The sequence below is a fragment of the Pseudochaenichthys georgianus genome, chromosome 13 (assembly GCF_902827115.2).
Source record: "Pseudochaenichthys georgianus chromosome 13, fPseGeo1.2, whole genome shotgun sequence".
Lineage (NCBI taxonomy): Eukaryota > Metazoa > Chordata > Actinopteri > Perciformes > Channichthyidae > Pseudochaenichthys > Pseudochaenichthys georgianus.
The window spans coordinates 24641278-24664822 of record NC_047515.1 but is presented as its reverse complement, the minus strand read 5'-3'; the positions used below and the strand labels follow the sequence as shown (position 1 = coordinate 24664822).

The window sequence follows — 23545 nt, the reverse complement described above, 5'->3', positions numbered from 1 at the left end:
CACATATAACATTTCTTCTGTAAACTAGAGACGATGAAAAAGATGTTGGAAGTCAAATAAAAACAAAGCATAAATAAGGCATATTATTCCTTTTTCAGAGCTTTGTTGGGATTACAATGGAGAGTGAGTTATATTGAGAGTGATAGTTGTTGCCGTTACCTTTTTTAAATATGACTTATAAATACATATAATTTTCCCATCTGTAAGTACATTTATACTTACAGATGGGAAACACACAGGTTTGCTTCTAAATGTAACATCAAATGTAAATCACTTAAACCACCAATCCGAATTGTAAAGGACATGAAAAGAAAGTGCTAAAGATTGTACTTAAACTGAATGAAAATCAATGTGTCAGGCTTATATGGAACTATATAAATTACAAAAAAACAAAGTTAGGTTTGACTTCAAATTAAATAAATAGTTAATTTGAATATAAATGTCACAGTTCAGATTGTTTTCTGAGACATATTTGAGGACTTGAAAATGTAGTTCTTATTACCATTTATTCTTAGATTTTGTCATCCATTTGTATACTTCGTAGTACAAAAGTGTTTCGTAATCGTTCACATTTGGAGCCCCACAATTTAAAATACGGTTTTATTTCAGAGGTTCAATATGAGCAGAACACATTCAATTGCATGCATTTTCATTTTTTGACAAGTTATTCAGTCCGAGAAATATAACTGGGATTTACATATTGTATCCATTTGGAAACCTTAAAATGAGTTTAATCAGATTGCATACAAATGATAAGAAATATAAGGAATTTAGGAGTTGTTTAGTGAGAAATATCCGCCTATACATTTAAAAAATCTCTTCCCAGACATTGTATACATGAAGCTCTAAGCAGCTGTGTTACACAATAGAATATTGAGACTATTGTTCGAGGAGATTCATTGATCTTTCCACTTGACTGAAATATGGTTAAATATGTTTGATTAAGCTCTTATTTTAATAAAGAGAAATGTTTATGCTGTGTGTTAGTCTGGAATACAAGGCAAGAGATTCAATAAGGCAATGCTGAAGTATTTTAGGGAGGACTTTTTTTATGCTAACTATCAGCATATAACAGTCATCAAAAAAATGCAAAGACAACAGCCAAATATAAACAGTTATAGACAATCTTCTTTGTACTAACAGATACAAAAATCATTGAAGAGAAATTGGTGTTAAAACTGTCAATACAGGCTTTCAGATTACAAAGATGACTCCCATGTTCAGAACATTTGGAAGCAACAGGTACTGCAAAAGCAAGTAAATTAAACCGAAGTGCATGCAACCAAAGCCCCTTTATTAGACATTGTTGGTGTGATTATCCTGTACCATTCTCATATGTAGCAAACCAGGAGATGTACTACCTGACATTCTCCTCATTCATGTTGTGTAGTGAGAGAGAATCTGAGCATCACAGACCTTTAGACACCGTGCTTTGGATAATGCCCCACAGAGAGGCACAAAGTAAAAATACAAAAAACTGAAAATTCATTTGTTATGATGACAGAGACTTTGCATCCTCTCTAGTCGGTGAATGGAAACAGCTTGAGGTCGACACTCACATTGCCCGGCAGAAACACTCATATTACAGTCCTACATCTCATCGATACCGAAATCCTCCTCAGGAAAGTCTCCCACTGTCACATTTTGGGGCTTCACAAATCCTCCATATTTGTCCTCGCATTCAAAGTATTGCTTGCCATTGACACTGTGGGAAAAGAATTTAAAGAAAGCTAGGGTCAAATGCAAAAATCAAGAACATCATGATCAATATTGTGCATAACATAAAAGAAAAATGGTGTTCTTACGTTCCATCATGCTTTCCCATGGGCTCATCGTACTTCAGACCCACCCAGTAGCCCGGCTTGAAATCTGCTGTTCCTGCAATTAAAGTAACAGTGTTATTCACAGCAGGAACTCGAACTTGTCACAATCGTGAATTCTCCATGTTCATTGTTTGCTGAAACTGACAAAAAACAAAACTGTTTTTTGGTTAAAAGGTAATTGTATTGACTCAGTACTGAGCAAACACAACTGTTACACAATTAAAGCTTGAGGATGATTTCATTTGAACCAGAGTAAATCAGGTGAAAGATACCTCATTCACACCAACGGTGTTTCAGGGCCGGTTCGGAGCTGGAGCTTGAAAAGCACCGGGTTTTCTTGTTCACACCGCAGCGGAGCAGCCTCTTAGCTCCGGAATCCGGTTCGTTTCAAGCACCAAAAAATTGTCCGGCCAGAGCAAAAGCACTACAGACGTCACGCTTACGTCGAGGCGGGGGCAGGGGCGGGATCAACTCCTGAACAACAACAAAAAGCCGGCGTTGTATCCAGTTTGTACACAACGATGGAGAAACTTCACAAGCAGCAGTGGTCCACTGAAGAGACCAGCTACCTACTGGGAATCTGGTCTTCCGAAGAGGTACAGAGGAAGCTGGAGCACAATCGGCCATTGTTGTTGTTGTTGTCTGTGTCAGCTGTGAGGGGTTTCCACGCTGTTGGGTTTGGCTTTATGAAGCAGGCACGCAAACGGTTACGTCACGACGCAATGACGCAGCACCAGTCGGACTCTGGGCAGTGTGAAAAGAGCCGGAGTTAAGCCGAAGAACCGGTTCTGAACCTGAAAAGCTCTAGCACGGAGCTTGAACCGGAGTTGCGTTGGTGTGAATGAGGTATAAGAGGACTTAGTCTACCATGACACACCACAAAGACGTACAACTCAGCCAACCGATGTCCTAAAGGGAGTCAACAAGCTATGCTTTATCCACACTTACCAACATACATGACGGTGCCAAGCTTTGTCGGTTGCCCTGAGACCTGCACTTGGCATCTGCTGCCAACAGAAATAGCATCAGCAGCAGCTTTCTGCTCCTCCTCCCGAGCAGCAAGGTCAGCTTTCTTCTTGGCCATTTCTTCCTCGTTATAGACACCAACCCGATGTTTCTTCATGAATGACCTTGCTGAATCTGAAGGAAGAAATTCGATTGTAAGAACAGACTACTTCAAAATATGTATTTACCATATTTCAGTGGTTAGCATACTACCACCACTATCTCTAAATAATAAAAGCTGTGATGAGGCATTGTTGCAGCTATAAATGGGTTTCATTCTTAAGTGCTTTATCAATAGTTGGCTGGAACCACGAAATGAATAGACAATGGTTCATTTCAGATGAATGACATATTTAACAACAAATCAATTCAGCCAAGATAAGCTTTGCTAAGCGTTGCTGCAGCGTTAGCCACAATTGAGCACAAAATTGGGGGAAATATATTGTATTTGAAAAAAATTGTTAATTCTATGATAATGACAAAGTAAAGAGATGCTTAAATATGTAGACTGTACCTGTTCTCTTTTCATAAGAGTCCTCTGGGATTTCAAACTTCTCCACCTTGGAAACATCACTGAACTCGCTCATCTGACCACTTCTATCGGTAACCTGTGATTCAAGATTAAAAACAGACGCTAATTAAAGAAAAAATACCACAGGTATTTTTGCATGTGTGAGCCATTAACTGTAAAGCACTTAAGCTTATAACAAGCAACTTAACAATGACATCCTTTTTCTTTTCCTATTGACAGAATTAATGTATTGTGAAATATAAATGTAGATTTGAGCGGTCACTGTTTTAGAAACTCGCACTTGTTGGTAAACTTAAAAGGTAGGGTATGTAAGTTTGAGAAACCGGCTCGAGATGGCTAGAATTTGAAAATACACGACCGGAGAAAATCTGCCACTTCCTTACAGAGCCCCTCCTCCAACACACACGAACGCGCACATGACCAATGAGGGCACTAGATACGTTTGTGCACAGATGGAAGGCTGACAGGCAGGTAGGCCATCCAGTTATTTTAGCCGGCCGGCTAAAATGATTGGTCGTGCTTTTTACAGTACTACGGCTTCCACAGATGACATTTTTTTTATGGATTTTTTGTCAAAGCACTTAAGATATTCATTGCTTTCAGGATGTTAAGAGCATTCCATGGAATATAACAAAAAGTGTATCTCAAGCCGGTTTCTCAAACGTACCTACCCCACCTTTAAGTAAAAAAGTATAATAATTGATGTGCTATTTAACACAACCTATATGGATGGGTTTTTATGTTAAAACCAGTTGGAAAATGTTTCACTGCAAAGTTGTCTTAAATGTCTAATATTTTTAGGGCTGCAGGAAAACAGAATTGGATTTGGAACCAAATACATTTGGCTACCTGTTTTTGTCTATAATATGATCTGGGCAACCACATTAAAAGATCTTCCAAACCGAGTAGCTACTTACATGTATTCTGCAGTCATCATCCACAGGAAAGGAACCCAGCAAAGCTTCATTGTCGTCCATTTTCTGCAGGAATTTGTCAGAGGCGCTGAACAAGTCCAGGTCCATGCAGGAGGGAGTTGCACCCAAAACCATCTCCAATTTTCCCTAATTTCAATAAAAACAATCGAGATGGATGTTATTGTCTCTGATAACGATCTGAGATGCCTTTATTAAACAATAATGTCAGTACAAAGTGTAGGAAATATGTATAATGTGTGATAAGCTGAGTCTCACCTTCAGTTCTGCTATACTAATCCCTCTATTGAACCTGCGCTGCACCTCGAAGGAGGAGATGGAGCTTGTTAGGCGCACATTCACAAGAGGATTGGTTACTACTGTCACTCCGCCGTCCATGATGCTGGTTGAATCCGCAAAAACTGAAAACAAAGGCAAACAATGTGACATGTTAGCCAACAGGAGTCAAATTGATCCCACAGTTGTGTATAAATACTGTTAAAAGGTAATTTCCTGGTGTCATGTTGCATAATTCCTAATATTAAAACCTGTCGGCAAGTAAACTTTGATCGAATCAATTTGAAAGCAGTGGAGGAACAAGTTTGCAGATCGTTTACCCACGTAAAAGTAATAAACCATAGTCTAAAAGTTCTTCATTTAAAGTCAAAGTCCTGTATTCAAAATATTACTTAAGTGAGAGTACTCGTGAGTCATTAGCAAAAACATGTACTGTACGTGTTAATAGTAAAATTAATCATTATGGAGACATTGTTCATTTAAAAAAATTGTATTTTTATGTACAACACAGTTTTTTGTAAATGTGAGAATATTTTCTCTTGTCCACAGTATCTCAACATTTGTAATCCTAACCCTTGTCAAATGACACGCATGGTATAGCCATATGCGAAATTGTAGTGGAGTCAATGTACAGTATTCAATTGCAACCCATTAAAATATTCAAGAAAATAAGAATGTCAAAATGCTGCAGCACCACAGTAAATGTACCTACACAGTAGTTGTTCTCTCTCACACACACACAAACAGTGTTCTGTTCGCTATAAATAAAATGTTAAGATATGATTACAAAGACAACCATATCGAGGATCAAAGGGTTGCCCACTCACAGGTCGTCTTAAATTGTTGCTCTTTTACCCCCAGCAATGCATCCTGGGATAGGAGCACAGCTGTCAACTAGGGTAACACTGTAGTGATGCGCAACGGGTAACGTCGCAGTATAAATTAAACTCCTCCGACTAGGAAAGATAAGGATATGTTTGTATCATGTTGTTTGTCAGGGCAATATATGTTTCTATCTCTGTAGGGATGTAATGAGCATTTCAACAAATATAACAAAACGTGTCTAAAATAAATTACCCGCCCTACCCTACCTCTTACTAGTAGTTTACCACTTAGTGTTACACAGCATTTTGAAGTTACACGTTTAACTTTGGTCAATTACCATCTTTGTTGCTCATGTTTATACACTTTAAGACCTTTCATCATTTAATATAGTTTGTATTTTAGCTAACGTTAGCTAGTTTACATTAGCTATCCACCTTCTGTTAGAATGGTTAGAATGGCTCGTGTAGCTAGCCACCTTCTGTTAGAATGGCTAGCAACAGCAGAGTCACGTTGGATACCATAAACACGCTACAATATAAAGTAATTCTGCCATACTTACTTAAAAAAGGGGTATTTTTCCAGAAGTTTGAAGCAAATGAACAGAGTATCCCTTCTTGAGTAACAGGAGTATCGCAGCAAGATGTGTACGGTTTAGATACCTCTCTTGCTTTATCACGCCAAAAATCACGTGACCACTAGACGACCCACCCCGTTACGTCACATTAGCGCGCTGTTTTATTCAACGAGCATCAGTATTTAACTAACTTTTAAAAGGGACCCCTTGAAAAGAGCACGTTTTATTAACTAAAATAAAATAATGAAAGCAGTAAATCACTTTTATTATAATTGATGACTAACTGCGAAATCATGGTCTCATACATCCCATTTCTGGAACGTTCTTCTACCGCACCCCCAAACATGAAACCACCAATCACATCAGGGAAAGCAAATGAAGCCAAGCAATCGAGATAGGAGCAGGAGTGATGCGACAGAAACAACCACACTGTGGCGCTATCGTCCAGTTTAAACCATGGAGACTCCACGCAGGTTCATTTTATAGGAATATTAACATCCCAAATGATAACCGAATTTGTTTTCAATTTGGATTTTAACCTGATATAATTATATATGAGATGGTGATTACCTTTTAATTTGTATAAATAAAACAATTGTAATTAAGCGACTTATTTATTATTATTATTATCATATAAATGTTGGCAGTGGGGTTTTGAGTCTTGCATGGATAAGAATAAATCTACCATTGCACTGGAATAAAGCCAAGTGTCATAATAAGCATAAGTCACACGATCCGGCTATAAAACAGAAACTTGTAATAATGACTATGTAATAACAAAATATAAATTGTGACAAGTTAATATTGCTACATAGGGTTTGATCTGATAATCAGCTTTACCTAAGGCAATAGATACTGTTATATAACAATAATTGCCAGCAAAGCCACACCATGTCTGGGTCCATTGTAATTTTGGCTTCTGTAAAGTAGCCTACATTGTTGTTACAACATCTGATATTTTATGAAATGAATGTAGTCCACAGAGGCCTGTTTGGACAGGCTTGAGCTGTAAATCCTCCATTTGTACATTTCCTAAAACTATTTCTAACGTTGTCATGCTGGATGTTTGATAGAACATTTGACAATTTATGAAAAAATAAATAAAATTGGCCTTTTCATTAATCATGGACATATTTCGGTGGACCAAAGTATTCATTGAGCACAGATAACAGAGCATGTATGGGCAGAAAAGATGAGATCAAAGAAAGATGAGACAACCAAACCCCGGAGAAGGAGGGGCAGAGGGGGGCTGAGACATCCCACAGTCCCACAGCGAGGATTTACATTCCTCTGGTTGTTGATGATGGAGACAACCCTGCCTCATTCAAACTATCTGCTGGCCATGCTCACATATTTCAGACACATATTAAAAGCACAATTCGGTGTCTGACAAACAGTTTATCATTTATAACTAGGATTAAGGTTAAGGCATGTGCAATCATAAACTTTCTGTTTTTGAGTGGGAGATAACTGGTAAGTCATTGATGCACTAACATGCAATCCAGCCAAATAATTCCCCCCCCCCCACACAGAAAGTTATTTGAGTAAATTATAGTTTTTTCTTTATTAAATACAGAGTGAAATTGCCACTATAATGACCTGAGCATGATGCAAATCTTTTTAAAAAAAAAATCAAAAAATGAAGCACGTCACAAATGCAAATTATAGCTGCTGTGTGACATACTTAATTATGCATGTTGGTACAGTATTTGCATTAGAGACCTCCCAGGCCAGGCACACTGATGCTGCAGGGTAGCTTGTGAATGTTACTCCAGGTTTAACTAAAGTCTTGTTAAAGTGTTTTCTATATTTCAATCAAAATCTGCAAAGTAACTAAAGGATAAATGTAGCGGAGTAAACGTACATTATTTACCTCTGAATTGTGGTGGGGTAGAAGAACAACATTAGTAAACATTGAATTACTTAAGTAAAGTACAAGTCTCTCAAAAGTGTAATTGAGTACAGTGCTTGAGTAAATGTACTTTTGTCATTTTCCACCACTGACTTCCAGCATTTAATTAAAGGAGAAGGGGGTCTAGTAGTTTTGTTTATTATCGAGTATATAAGCATACTGCAGTCTTAAAGGTCCCATGTCATGGCCATTTCCACTGATCATAATTCCATTGTTGAGGTCTACTAGAATAGATTTATACTGTGCAATTTTCCAAACTCACATTGGTTTCGCATACAGCATCTCTGTAAAGTATGCAGTAGGGCCTGGCTCATTTCGTGGCATCTGCAGGCAGTGGCAAGTCCTTCCGGCATATGCCACAGAGGCCGCTACTCGGTGGTAGCTGTGGCAAGTACTTCCGGCATATGCCACAGAGGCCGCTACTCTGTGGCACAGGCTGCAGTCGGGTAGTTTAAAAATCAGCTCCTAAATTCTAACCCTATCGTCTATTCCTTGACCTCTGAGTGAAACGTCACGGGGTTAAGGGATAGTGGATAGGAGAATTCAAAAGGACTTAGGAGAAGAGACTGCGGTACTTTAGAGAATCCGAATGCACTTTCACTATCCGACGTGTTTATGATGCGCCAGCGGACGTCATTGTGTGCGTCTGCTGCTGTGGGGAAACTATGGAAACCACAGTTTTCTATACAGCGGACTACAACATGGATGTTTAATAAGAAGGAGGGACTACTGTAAAGTCATCTAGAGACTCTGCACCGTGCTCTGATGCTGCTGCTTTGCTTTATGAACGTGGACAACAGAGAAACATATTCTTCATGACCAAAGTTGGAATTGAAATAAAAAAGGAAAGTGAAACTTCTGCTCGTCTCCCTCTCCCTCCAGTCCACATTAATACTAATGATCCCAAAGATTGTATGAACTATGAAAAGAACTTAAAATCAATACAAATGTATTTATTATAAACGTTAGTCCTTAACATCTATCAGTGTATATCACCATTCAAACATCTTTTAAAAGTTGAACAAACCCCACACAGCTCAGTGAAGACTGTGAAATGTTGACTTTATTTGATCATTTCAGTAAAAACTAACGTTCATATTTCTCTTTTTGATTATAATACTGATGAATGTTCAAAACAAAGCACTTTGGCAACTTACCACATACGTTTTAAAATGCTTAATAAGCACCGTAACTTTCATGATATCATTTCTCATAATCGGTTGTTTCCGTGAACGGCCGACTGTTGAGTGACGGCAAATGCTGCGGCTGCAAGGCATTGTGGGGCAGCATTTTCGCTTCTCCTGTCGGTTAGGGAGGTCCAGTGGTTCCTAAGCTAAAGGAGGTTATAAAGGAAGTTTGAAACCTCCTTTCCTTTCATTCTCATCATTCTAGAGAATTCGAACGGCACTTATCATGGCTGCCACTGAGGGACTTCCGGGTCATTTCACTCCTTTAGGAAGGTTCCTAAGCTAAATGGACTATTCGACTTCAGCCCGCTACTCGGTGGTAGCTGTGGCAAGTACTTCCGGCATATGCCACAGAGGCCGCTACTCTGTGGCACAGGCTGCAGTCGGGTAGTTTAAAAATCAGCTCCTAAGTTCTAACCCTATCGTCTATTCCTTGACCTCTGAGTGAAACGTCACGGGGTTAAGGGATAGTGGATAGGAGAATTCAAAAGGACTTAGGAGAAGAGACTGCGGTACTTTAGAGAATCCGAATGCACTTTCACTATCCGACGTGTTTATGATGCGCCAGCGGACGTCATTGTGTGCGTCTGCTGCTGTGGGGAAACTATGGAAACCACAGTTTTCTATACAGCGGACTACAACATGGATGTTTAATAAGAACGAGGGACTGCTGTGAACTCATCTAGAGACTCTGCTCCGTGCTCTGATGCTGCTGCTTTGCTTTATGAACGTGGACAACAGAGAAACAGATTCTTCAGGACCAAAGTTGGAATTGAAATAAAAAAGGAAAGTGAAACTTATGTTCGTCACCCTCTCCCTCCGGTCCACATTAATACAAATTATCCCAATACGTATGATTGTATGAACTAAAGATCTTAACATCAATACAGATGTATTTATTATAAACATTAGTGGTCCTTAACATCTATCACTGTGTATATCACCATTCAAACATATTTTAAACGTTGAACAAACCCCACACAGCTCAGTAAAGACTGAAATGTTGACTTTATTTGATAATTTCAGTGAAAACTAACGTTCATATTTCTCTTTTTGATTATAATACTGATGAACGTTCAAAACAAAGCACTTTGGCAACTTACCACCTATGTTTTAAAATGCTTAATAAGCACCGTAACTTTCATGATATCATTTCTCCGTCATAATCGGTTGTTTCCGTGAACGGCCGACTGTTGAGTGACGGCAAATGCTGCGGCTGCAAGGCATTGTAGGGCAGCATTTTCGCTTCTCCTGTCGGTTAGGGAAGTCCAGTGGTTCCTAAGCTAAAGGAAGTTTGAAACCTCCTTTCCTATCATTCTCATCATTCTAGAGAATTCGAACGGCACTTATCATGGCTGCCACTGAGGGACTTCCGGGTCATTTCACTCCTTTAGGAAGGTTCCTAAGCTAAATGGACTATTCGACTTCAGCCATAGATTGTCACTACCCGATCCGTCCCCCTGCCCGATCGGTACTGTGCATGTGCGAGATGGTCCGCCATATTGGACAACTCCGGACGGCAACCCAAGATGGACACTTGACACAGTGGCTTTTAGCAAAGCTCAAAAAGAAAACTCGAGAGAGATGAGTTATTGTTAATACAACGTGACTTCACTATTATTTAACAACTCTTTTTATTGGGTTCTTTTATTTGGGGTTAAGTACATTGTCAGAATAAGTGAGAAATGGATTTAATTTCTGTTAGACAGCTATCATACTGAATACATATTTACTGTGAATGTATGCAAAAATGTATGGCATATGGCTGTCTAACAGAAGTTAAATTCATTCCTCACAATAACTCATCTCTCTCGAGTTTTCTTTTTGAGCTTTGCTAAAAGCCACTGTGTCAAGTGTCCATCTGGTGTTGCCGTCCGGAGTTGTCCAATATGGCGGACCATCTCGCACATGCGCAGTGCCGATCGGGCAGGGGGACGGATCGGGTAGTGACAGTGCTGCCATCCCCACCATACGTCATCTCACATCATTCAGAGCTGATTGGCTGTAAGTACGTGTGCCGCGAAAAGTGTGGTGTGTGAAGAGGAGACGAGAGAGCTGGGCTGAAGTCGAATAGTCCATTTAGCTTAGGAACCTTCCTAAAGGAGTGAAATGATCCGGAAGTCCCTCAGTGGCAGCCATGATAAGTGCCGTTCGAATTCTCTAGAATGATGAGAATGATAGGAAAGGAGGTTTCAAACTTCCTTTATAACCTCCTTTAGCTTAGGAACCACTGGACCTCCCTAACCGACAGGAGAAGCGAAAATGCTGCCCCACAATGCATTGCAGCCGCAGCATTTGCCGTCACTCAACAGTCGGCCGTTCACGGAAACAACCGATTATGACGGAGAAATTATATCATGAAAGTTACGGTGCTTATTAAGCTTTTTAAAACGTATGTGGTAAGTTGCCAAAGTGCTTTGTTATGAACGTTCATCAGTATTATAATAAAGAGAGAAATATGAACGTTAGTTTTTACTGAAATGATCAAATAAAGTCAACATCTCTCAGTCTTTACTGAGCTGTGTGGAGTTTGTTCAGCTTCTAAAAGATGTTTGAATGGTGATATACACAGAGATAGATGTTAAGGACTAACGTTTATAATAAATACATCTGTATTGATTTAAGATCTTTCATCAATCATACGTATTGGGATCATTGGTATTAACGTGGACCGGAGGGAGAGGGTGACGAGCATAAGTTTCACTTTCCTTTTTTATTTCAATTCCAACTTTGGTCATGAAGAATCTGTTTCTCTGTTGTACACGTTCATAAAGCAAAAACTATCCGAGGCGTCCTAAAACCCGGAAGTAAGCTGCGCATGGCTTCCCTCGACAAAAAAGCAATGATATTTCTCCATAGGATTTTAGAAAATAGCTCCAAATAAGGTCTGTGGGAAACAAACATGTTAGATAAATGAATGTTTTGTTCAGCCGGATAATATCCACATGTCTACCCTACTTTTATAATTTTCTAATCATAAATCTATTGATTAGATTAGATTTATGATAGACTTTTGAAACTACAAGAACATAAGGAGGACTTTTACAAAAAAGTAATAGCGATTTTTGTCCAGAAGGATAGGCAAATTGACTTAATCTTCAAGTCAAGGTAAGACTGCAATTTTATTGAAAATGGGATCTTACTAAGAGAGAACAATTCAATATTTAAATGATAAAATTACATTTTTTGGGTATCCTTCTGTTGAACTGTCTGTTTAAAATTAATTGAAGCATCAGACAAAAAAAGCTTTTGAAAATAATATTATATTTTGATTTAGGTCAAAATATAATATTTGTAAACCTGAAGAGTCAGTGCCAGTGCATCACTAGCCATGAACCTCACTGCAGAAGCTTATATATAGACATCTAAGTTTTTTGTGCCCCACCACTTTTGTACATATAGAAACGCCACTGGTTACAGCTGCCCTAAGTCTGTAGCCAAGTCTAATAACACCAGTGTACACGTTGCTGTGTCAATACAGGTATTTATATGACGCTGAAGTTGGCTTCCGATTCAGAGCATCCGATTCGGCAGTTACGGGGAAAGTTAAGGGACATTTAATTTACAGCACTGAGCGAACAATCCTCCGTGTTTGAACCTCTTAAATCGCTGCATAGCAGATTTATTTGGACTGGATTATCCCAGAGAGTCTAAAGATTCTTTATAACACAGTTTGAGATCTGTGAAACCTTTATTGTATTTGTGAAAATTAAAAAAGGGAGATTTCAATGCTTTTTTCGCATCTTCACCATATTAGACCAGGTCCTGATCTAAAACCACTAGACCATACACTCATCAAATCGGGACTGGATTATCCCAGAGGGTCTAAAGATTCTTTATAACACAGTTTCAGATTTGTGAAACCTTAATTCTATTTGTGAAAATACAAACAAGGGAGATTTCAGTGCTTTTTTTTTTACATGTAGACCACATTAGACCAGGTCCTGATCTAAAACCACTAGACCTAGACTCATCAAATCTAGACTGGATTATCCCAGAGGGTCTAAATATTCTTTATAACACAGTTTCAGATTTGTGAAACCTTAATTCTATTTGTGAAAATACAAACAAGGGAGATTTTGCTGCTTTTTTTTAAAAATCTAGACCACATTAGACGAGGTCCTGATCTAAAACCACTTTTCCTAGACTCGTCAAATCTGGACTGGATTATTACTGGGAAAGTTAAGGGACATTTAATTTACAGCGCGAACAATCCTCCGTGTTTTAATCTCTTAAATCGCTGCATAGCCGATTTATTTGGACTGGATTATCTCAGAGAGTCTAAAGATTCTTTATAACCCAGTTTGAGATTTGTGAAACCTTTATTCTATTTGTGAAAATACAAACAAGGGAGATTTCAGTGCTTTTTTCGCATCCTGACCACATTAGACCAGGTCCTGATCTGAAACCACTAGACTCATCAAATCAGGTAAGTATGGACAGCTAATTAAGGAAGAATAAAGTCTTTACTTCTCAAATGTATTATAATTTTTTGTTGCAAATAAAAATTAAACAGATAAGTAGGTATACTTATATAAACTTACAGTAATGTATTTACAGTTGCAGGCAAAACATTTCGCAGGAAATTAAATATAGTCTATAACTAGCATTGTTCAAGTTTACTTTAAGCAACAAGCTTTGTTTGCCTAATTACAGTATGTCATCTTGAGTACTAGGATTGCTTGGAATGTGAAAAACATTACAAGATTAGAAAATAACACTTTGGTAACAATGGTATGAGAAAGTTGGTTCATTGTAATCATGTCTTCTCTCTCAGAAAAATAATTGCTATTCATATTTTGCTTTAGGACAAAGCAGCAGAAGCTGTTCAAAGTGGATGAAAGACTGAAGGTTAGCTTTTTTCTTTATCTCATGAACCTGAATTCCTTTAACATCTCTTTCATTTTTTTGTTTGCTATGAAACAGTATTTAAGATACGAAAACTTTGTAGCTAAAGAATTATCACCTAAATGAGGAGCATACACTTATTTTTATTTATTTATTCATTTGTTTAACAGGGACAGTGCACATTAATTAACATTCCTGTAAATGTGCCAGAGTTAGCCAAGAGGCTATTTTTCATCTGTTGTCCCTCGACAGATGTTATAAGTGAACCTAAAACAAATTTCATTTAAACAAGTAAATACAATCAAATTAAAACATGCAACATACATTACTGGAATACTTAAATAAATAAAAAGACAGAACAATAAAACAAAAACAAAAGAACATGTTGTGACGACCCCTTCTGCCTGTCTGTGCTCCCTGCCTTGCTGTCCTCTGGCAGGTACTGGGGGTGTCTTCCTGTTTGTGCCCTGCTTGCCCAGCTGGGAGGTTCACTCTCTGATTCTGATTCTGGCCTGCTGCAGCAACCTCAGTCTTCCACCTGTGTTTGTATTTTTCACAAATAGTATAAAGATTTCACAAATCTGAAACTGTGTTATAAAGAATCTTTAGACCCTCTGGAATAATCCAGTCCAGATTTGATGAGTCTAGGTCTAGTGGTTTTAGATCAGGACCTGGTCTAATGTGGTCAGGGTGTGAAAAAAGCACTGAAATCTCCCTTGTTTGTATTTTCACAAATAGAATAAAGGTTTCACAAATCTCAAACTGGGTTATAAAGAATCTTTAGACTCTCTGGGATAATCCAGTCTAAATAAATCGGCTATGCAGCGATTTAAGAGGTTCAAACACGGAGGATTGTTCGCTCAGCGCTGTAAATTAAATGTCCCTTAACTTTCCCCTTAACTGCCGAATCGGATGCTCTGAATCGGAAGCCAACTTCAGCGTCGTGATATTTATTTGTTAATTATTTGTCTTTACTAGTCATACACCTGGTTTATCGTAGCAAACAGTGGAAACTCCCCTCAAGAAGCGACAATTGCTCACTCGCCAATATTTCATCATAAATATAGCACGTTTGTTTATTTTAGCAAACTATGCTCCAAGTAAAATTGAATAGAAATGATAATGTATAATCTTTTTGAAAAATAGAGATCGCACATCAGTCCTGGGTACAGATCAGTTCGATAAAGTCATGCCTAAACAGCGAAATTGTACACGATAAATACGGGTTTAAATAGCTGCATTTGCCACGGAAGGCGAGTGGCAGCTACAGTAAACCTTCTCTTACTCTAGCTAGCATCTTGTGGCAACTCCCGTTGAGCAGCGGCAGATGCCTCGGCAAGTTGTGGCATCTGTGGCATATGCCGGAAGGACTTGCCACAGCTACCACAGAGTAGCGGCCTCTGTGGCATATGCCGGAAGGACTTGCCACTGTCTGCAGATGCCACGAAATGCGCTTGCTGTCTCTGAAAGTATGTGTATTCAGCAGTATTCACTTTCTCCACTAAACGGCTCGTTGCAGCTCTTGCCCCCCCCCCCCCCCTCTCTGTGAGCCCAGTGTGCTTCGGGACCAGTCGGGACGTTGTGAATCGCGCTGAACTCCGTGGAGGTGTGATTTCCTTGTTTAGCGATACACAGCGAAACACAGCCAAACTCACCCTGAGCACACACAAAGTCACAGCCGAAGTAAAAACAATAAGTGTGGCTTGATATTGAGTAAGAAAAAGGTTGATAAACGCTGTGAGAATGGGTCTGCAGAGAGAATTTCGCCGCGATCCCAACTGTCTGTTATCAGCCTGGAGCCAGGGAGGAGAAATCAGCTGAGCTGCCTGCACTGAGTGTGTGAGGAAGTCCGTGGATTGGTCAATTTGGACTAATCAGCGGGGGCTTAACGTAACGGCTCCGCGGACGTAACGTAACGGCTCGACGGATTGGTCCATTTTGTTCCGGGGACGACATGACATCATGATGTACCCGGAAGAATCAAATGGACAGTGACGTATCTCCAACGAGGCGTTTTGTGTTAGAGTTTTACTCGCTACATGGTGTACTTTGAGGGTTTTGACTCTGCACACCATTTACATGCATAAAAACCTTCATAACACACAAGGGGACGGGTAATAACCGGAAAAGCATGACATGTCACCTTTAAGTTCCGCAATATGTTAATTAGTGACATATATAAAGTTACTTTGAACAAAAGACAGACAAGGGGCGTGGCTGTTGTAATTTGCAGGCACGTTCGTGGTTTGGCAGAGACCGGGAGAGAGTGCTTCGCTACGAGGGAGGGAGGGAGAGAGAGGAGGAGGAACTACTGGAGGAAAAAAAGTTAACGTAAAAATGGCTTCCTTGTCTTTGGAGTCTACAGAACAATCCGAGAACAGCCCAGAGGAGCCGACGGCCACGGAGTTCAAAGAAGATAAAGATCCGGTGCACATTTCGGAACAATTGCTCCAAAGTTTTCAAAACTCGTCTTTGAGTTTTTCCACTGACCAAGTATCATGTCTGTGCGAGGCCCTCCTGCAGGCGGGCAATGTGGATCGCCTGTGGAGATTTCTTTCCACCATACCTCCTTCGTCCGAGCTGCTACGTGGCAACGAGACCATGCTGAAGGCCCAGGCACTGGTGGCTTTCCACCGGGACGAATTCAAGGAGCTGTACGCCATCCTGGATAGCTACGCCTTCCACCCGTCTAACCATGGGTTCCTGCAGGACCTGTACCTGAAAGCCCGCTACAAGGAGGCGGAGAGGTCGCGGGGCCGCAGCCTGGGCGCAGTGGACAAGTACCGGCTCAGGAAGAAGTTTCCCCTTCCCAAAACCATCTGGGACGGAGAGGAGACCGTGTACTGCTTTAAAGAAAAGTCCAGAAATGCCCTGAAAGATTGCTATAAGAGCAACAGGTACCCCACTCCGGACGAGAAGAAAAACCTGGCCAAAGTAACCGGACTGTCCCTCACCCAGGTCAGCAACTGGTTCAAGAACCGCAGGCAGAGGGACAGGACCCCGCCCGGGACACACAGCAAAAGGCAAGTTTAGATAACCCAACAGCACTGGAAACAATGTTAACCCATGAGTCTAGTCTCAACCGAGGGAGTAATTCAAAAGTCATTATCCAGTAGACAGCTGACATTCCCTTTTTTGTTTTGAGAGCGGTTGGTTGCTTTGTGTTGTGTTTTTAGACATTAACAATCACTCAAAAAAAGTTACTGAACGCACCAGACCTTCATAGTAAAACAAAGACATGCAGGCCTACAAAGGGCAGAGTAGAAAGAACATGTAAACCTCAAACGTCAGTAAAAAGAAACGTATTTAAGAACTTTTATAACATGCATGAAGTAAGATAATGGCCGGGGGAGCTGACTTTTGACAGCAGTAAAGCCATACAGGTCCGAGACCAGGAGCATGTTGCTTTGTTATGAAATGTGAGATCCAGTCGCCCATCATGGCTCAAGTTTCCTGAAATCCTGCACCGCTGCATAGGGCCTGTAGGGTGACGGGGTGAGAGTAAAGGCTTTAACCAGTGAATGTGGGGGGTGCTATGTAGGCTGGGGGAAACCTCAGTTTTACAGCTACTTATTCACAAAGCAGGGGGAGATGAGATGGTACATCGTGAGGAGATAAGAGATAATACAGCGTACTTATCTTATCACAGGCTAGTGGTCTGGCACACAATCTGTATGGTTGACCACACAAACCAAGCAAACACTCGGTTAAAATAGTTGTTAGGAATATCCCGGATTCACCACAGAGTATGGTCAGTTTTGTAGATAAGATAAGATAATAAAATGACCAGAAAAGGTTGAGTTGGATCCAGACAAATACAGAATACTATACGCCAGTGTGAGCAAGCTAACAATTAAAAAAGTTATTCTTTAACGAGAACCAGAATTTGGTTTGTTGTATATATTGCACATACAAGCAATTTGCACATTAAAGTACACTGCAACACACAACAATACAAGTTTTGTCCCTAGTTTGAATGCAAACATAATTCTATTTTTGGTGTACTTTCCCAACATTTTGCAATTCAACTAAGGGGTTTGCAGAAAGCCAGTTGCAGACAAATAATGGACCTAGTCATGAACATGTAATCATCTTTTAAGAAGCCTGATGTAATGTATTGATTGATTGGTTAATTCATCAGAGATTAAATGTGTAAAAGTTGGAATAAGGACAACTTTTGAGTGAGTAACATTTTTAGTCAGTATTTCAATATAACTGATAAACATAAGACACATTTCAAATGTTATTCACAGTAATGTACATTTCAAACTCTAATCTGTCTACCATCGCTGTAAATACATTCAAAAGTAGAGTTGCACAACCAGATGTCATGATGCAAGATGAGGCCTGATACTGATGTTGTATTGTTGAAATGTTTTCAGTCTGATGGAGTTTAGGAGCTATAGTTCAGTACAAGCATCTCTGCCTTTTCTCTTATACACATATTTAAATAATCCCGGTCTAACAATGCATAATCCATTGAAACCTGTGAGTGAAATGAGTTCCCTGAACAGAAATTAGGGTTTTAAAACATAGATTACGTATGTAATAAGATGAACTCATTAAAGGGATCAGAACAGTACAAATGCAATACATGGATTATTAAGTGTTTGTGTGTTCAAGTTGTGCACTTGACTAAATCCTGTTGCCCAACCCTCTCAGTTGCCTCAGACATTTCTCTTTTAATTTGACCCATTTGTTCCTCCTCCGTTCCAGTGAATCTGATGGGAACCACAGCACCGATGACGAGGGGAGCCCCATGGACGACGGCCCTGACAAACCAGAGGAGGTTTCCAGTTCCACGGCCTCCATCATCTCTCTCTCTGCCGTCCCCTGCAGCGCCGGAGGCCAGCTCTTCCTCAACGGGTCCGGTGGCTTCCTCACAGCCTCTCAGCCGTTACTACTTAATGGAAATTCCATCCTCTCCAGTACTGGTGCTGGTGTCATAATTAACGGGCTGAGCTTGGGCGATTGCCAGACAGTCACACTGAGTCCTGTTGGATCCAACTCTCCTTTGATTCTGAACGGGGCTCAGGTAATAACCAAAACTAGTCTGCATCAGCAGCAAGCCATTTCCATCACACCGCAGGAGGTTTTGTCCATGGAGGCCAAGCAGAGCAGTCTTCTTAGCACTAACACCTCCCCGGTCTCCGTCATCTCTCTTCCCCTGCAAACCAAAACAGACGGCGGCAATGCAATGAATTTCATCAGCGTCCCTGAATCAGAGGGCAGCATCCAGACAGTATCTTCCTCTTCTTCATCTTTATCTCCTTCCTCACCAACTCTGTCCTCCCCCACCAGTCTCCCCTCACTAGTCTTAGCACAAATCCCCCAGCGCCACGAGTCTCTCCCGGTCTCCATGTCGTCCGCAGGCATGGTGATCTCCAGTTCTGCCCTGCCGTTCTCCAGTCAGCATGGGGAGTATGTTGTTTTTACCTCCGCTGGCTCCCACTTAAACCCTTCTAGCTCTTTGGTTTCCAGCAGCAGCTGCTCCCCTCAGGTCTTCTCTCTGCCCCAGGTCGTGCCTTCCATCCAGGGTATCCCAGTGTCCCAGCTGGTGCAGCACTCTTCAGGAGCCACAGTGTCCCAATGCCCTCAGTTAGTCCCAGTTTCCTCCCTCACCTCATTAGCTTCTCAGTTCCTAAACCACACAGTGAACACTAGCACCAGACTGCACCAGGATGCTTTAAGTACTCTGCCTGAAGGTGCCACCACTATAGTCTCTATCTCACAGCTTAACAATCAGCTCCAACAAAGCACAAACTCCTCTACGAGCACAATCCAGGTCCCACAGCTTATATCCATTTCTTCCCCGACACAAGTAGTGCCCAAAGCCTCCACAGCAGCACAGTTAGTCCCCCTCTCCATGCCTCAGCTGGTCCCCGTCTCCCCCATTCAAACTTCCTCCTCCATCTCTTTCCCCCAAGTGGTTCCTGCCAGTCCTTCTCTGTCCATCCCCTCTGCTGGACTGCCCTTACAAATCCTGACCTCAGCCCATGGAGGGGTCGCTCAGGGGCCTCTTAGGATAAACCAGCTGAGGCCCCTGCAGAATGTGGGTCACCAAACCAACATGGCCCCGGGTGTGCAGCTCCTCAACTCTGGGATCATTCAGCTGCCCTCTGCTGCTCCAGGTACACTGAATTCATTAATACATGTAGCAACAGAGCACATAACAGTTAGCCAAACTACAAAAATGACTCAGCGATTTATTTTTTTGAGAAAAGTCAATCAACATTGAAAAAAAGAAAATCCCTGCTTTTAGGATTTTATGTTTTTCTGACAGATTGATATAAAACTGAATATAAGATTTGGAGATAAAACAGTTGAATAATGGAATAACCACTGCTGAATAAACCATTACAAAACAGCTAACTAATCAAACTAAGTATTCTCAAATTGTGGCATGATGTATAGAGTATGTTTAAAAACAATGGGCTATTTTATCTATATGACTGTAAGATAATGCACTCAGGAAACAATCTGACAAACATCTTCTGACCCAAAACAGTATGAATGACTGTAGAGATAAATAACCAAGACTTACAGAATATTTCCTACGGTGCTTAACTGCTGCGTTGCTTTTTTGGATGTTGTTACTCTGTCCTTATTGCTGTCATTTCATCCTTCCTCACCACCACAGGTAACCTTCTGCTCGGTGGGAGCCCTTACCTGAGTGTCCACGAAGGCAAACTGATCCTGACCATCCCAGCCGGCATCCAGCTCACCAGCCTGCCACTGAAACCGGTCCCGGAGGCGTTACCCATCTATGCAAATGGCTTGAGTCAACTTCTCACCCCCTCCACCCCTCCTGTAGTCTCTTCCACCTCAGGCCCGACCCACTTTACATCATCCACCCTAAACTTCATCAACTCTACTCCACCGTACTGTGCTCCAGAGACGGGGACACCCTCCATCCCGGCTTTAGATCATACAGTCACCTCTACAGCTCCAAACACTCTCACTCCAGAGAGTATGCTTACCCTCAGTCCCATGTACAGTGGGGGGACACCCAACATCCAGCTGTCCCAGCCCGTCTGGAGCCCCATGCCCCTCTCCACGTCAGCTAGTCTAACTCTGTTTGATGTCCGCGGAAAGGGGGACCTACATGTCGACCCGGCTCTGTTGGGGCTTCCTGGAGGAGAGTCGCTGCTCCAGGGAAGCCCCTCGTCCGAGCAGGATGTGGAAACCAGCTCTGCTCTGGGGGATCCAGAGGAGATGGACGGGGACACCAAGATACTCACTCAGCTGCAGTCTGTCCCTGTGGATGATGACCTGGGCTTGTAGTCTGTTTACTCTGCTGGTCGCAACCCAGTGTCTCAAAAAGAACAAAAACTATAAAACATACAGCAGATAGAAGAATATGCCAAATGTTATTTTAAAATGTTCAGGTACTGACGGTACCGCGATGACGCTCTCACAGGGGCCTGATACCAACATGGACTTAGCTGGCACTTTTGAGATTAATCCTCTGCAGCTCCACTTCCTCGATGGGCAGGGTTATATGGAATGTTCTCATGCGTCTCGATTCTTTTTACAAAAATCCACACGTGCCTTATCTGTTATCAGACGCAGACAGAAGAACAAATACATGTTGGTCTGCGTGCCCAGGTATACGTCCTGGTGTTAAAAACGAAAAGACAATTTTATGCAAGGCGTTGCGGCTTAGCCTTTTTTCTCAGCTCTTCTTCACAGTTTTGTGGATAACACTCAGAGTTCAGCTGTACTTGGAAAAGATGGATTTTGCTGGCAGTACAAGTAGTTTGTTGTGGATCCAACACAGCAACTATACATGGACAATCTGACAAAGAGATTCAGGGCTTATTCTTCCAACACTCCAGGAATATAGAATATTCCTCACAAAAAGGAACTATATGTTTTTGTGCAACCATTGTGCTTCGATGGGGCTATACAACAGTATTTTATATTACAAGTTACTGAGCCCGGGCTGAAACATGCTGTCTAACTGCATTTTATCAGTCAAATCTGTTTTAAATCATGTTCTGCAGTTTTTCAGTGAGAATGCCCTCCATTAGTAAAGCAATAACATGGAAAATAAAAGGGTCTATGCTCTATGCAATGCATGTTTAGTTTTTGTTATCAGATTGTATGTACCATAATGACTCAGTTGAAAGCCAGTACACTTGGGAGACGAAAAAAAGCTTTTTGAATAATGTTTTTAAAGGAAGCATGACACTAAAGATTTGCTGTGATCCCTTAAATGCATCCAAATTCAGCTAGTTGATATTGATAAGTGCCTTATTTGATAACTTACAGGTTTGATGTTTTTGAAAAGATACGTTTTGACATTTAACAGTTTAAGTGCTATACACCCGTCCAAATTATGGGATTCACTTTATGACTTTTTTTGAATATTATCCACATAAGTGTCTGATTGATCTCCAGTGAGAGTCAATGTGACAGTTTTGGTCTCAGAGCTCGATCTCCTCTATTTGTATATTTTGCACCTTTCATTCACCCCATGTTTACGCTGCGCTGCTGTGTTGTTATGACAGTGGCTGGACTCATTATGTTCTGAAATGCCCTTTTTAAAAATCCAAATATTATCCTCTTAAATGGACTTTAATACCACACCTTGATACTGATAAATACGCTAATCATCGTATTATACGAGCTTTCCACTTTCATAATAACACAGGTAGCGGCCAAACTCTTTGGCCAATTATGGTACACAGAATTCACTTCAGTGTCTCATCTAGTTACAATAAGGCCCTTTGTGTTGTATTTTCTATATGTATGTTTTTGTATGTATTTTTTGTACATTTTAATCTATTTAAAGCATGTATCAATCAGTAAGAAAATGACTCCTTGTTGGAAAAACGCAGATAGGAAGTAATGCCCTTGGAAGGCCACATTGTTGTGCAATGGAGGTTTTTCTTCATTATCTTAGACTATAGGTATGAAATCAATTTGAGGGACATTTTTAAATACACTAGGTCAACCCTTGTTAATACATGTAAATGTATTTTGTGCCCAGTGACCTTTAAGGTAGATTATCAGATGGCTTGGACAAATCAATTTTATTATGCATTTTACTGAAATTTCGGGGTAAAGGGAATTGTGTCTTTATATGTAAAATATGGTAGCCTGCGTTTGCTATTATGAGCCATTTATTACCAAAGTTTGTAAAGATTGAAGCCTTTGTGGGCTTACGCACATTTGTACCCGTTTGTTTGTAGCCTGGGCGTGTTTTTATCGTCTCCTACATGACACATATATGACTCCAGATATAACCAAAGATAACATGTTATGATAGTTGTGAAAGGGATTTGTTTGTGTCAAGCTTTCAAGGTTCTTGTTTTTGTATTAAAATGCATTCTATTTTTTATATTACATTATATTGTAATAAACTACATTTACAAAAAAAAGGTTCAGCTTTTATTATTGTGCGTGTGCTGGAAACTGAATTATTGTCGGCTTAAACTATTCGTCTGAGGATTTTGCTTCTAATTTGGCAGGAAAATGTTATTCAAATGAGTGTTTTGTCTGCATGGCAGAACCACTCTGTCTGTGGGTGAATGCCAGAACAAAAGCAAATCCAAAGTGTGTGTGAGGCTGTGCATGCTTGTGTTTTTTCAAGAGAAGGAGGAGTGCATGGTTTGTTGTTACAGCC

At 40.6% G+C, this 23545-nt stretch overlaps 2 protein-coding genes across 2 annotated transcripts; one reads left to right on the top strand and one right to left on the bottom strand.

Annotated features, from left to right (window-relative positions):
• Positions 1-586: 586 nt before the first annotated feature.
• tbcb (tubulin folding cofactor B) lies at positions 587-6085 on the bottom strand. The gene is made up of 7 exons (XM_034097602.2): positions 5953-6085; positions 4551-4693; positions 4278-4421; positions 3343-3436; positions 2772-2963; positions 1806-1878; positions 587-1705 (listed from the first exon to the last, which is right to left on the bottom strand). The coding sequence occupies exons 2-7, from the start codon at positions 4668-4670 to the stop codon at positions 1591-1593; spliced, it is 738 nt and encodes a 245-aa protein (XP_033953493.1). The 5' UTR covers positions 4671-4693; positions 5953-6085; the 3' UTR covers positions 587-1590.
• Positions 6086-15870: 9785 nt separating this feature from the next.
• On the top strand, positions 15871-23243 carry six5 (SIX homeobox 5). The gene is made up of 3 exons (XM_034097941.2): positions 15871-16937; positions 18631-20045; positions 20555-23243. The coding sequence occupies exons 1-3, from the start codon at positions 16252-16254 to the stop codon at positions 21196-21198; spliced, it is 2745 nt and encodes a 914-aa protein (XP_033953832.1). The 5' UTR covers positions 15871-16251; the 3' UTR covers positions 21199-23243.
• Positions 23244-23545: the final 302 nt, after the last annotated feature.

Coding starts and splice junctions, on each gene's coding strand:
- tbcb (XM_034097602.2), bottom strand. CDS start 4,670: ATGGACGGCGGAGTGACAGTAGTAACCAATCCTCTTGTGAATGTGCGC. Junction 1,879..2,771: donor TGGCACCGTCATGTATGTTG/GTAAGTGTGGAT, acceptor CTTTAATTGCAG/GAACAGCAGATTTCAAGCCG. Junction 1,706..1,805: donor ATGGGAAAGCATGATGGAAC/GTAAGAACACCA, acceptor CTTTTCCCACAG/TGTCAATGGCAAGCAATACT.
- six5 (XM_034097941.2), top strand. CDS start 16,252: ATGGCTTCCTTGTCTTTGGAGTCTACAGAACAATCCGAGAACAGCCCA. Junction 16,938..18,630: donor CCCGGGACACACAGCAAAAG/GCAAGTTTAGAT, acceptor CCTCCGTTCCAG/TGAATCTGATGGGAACCACA. Junction 20,046..20,554: donor GCTGCCCTCTGCTGCTCCAG/GTACACTGAATT, acceptor TCACCACCACAG/GTAACCTTCTGCTCGGTGGG.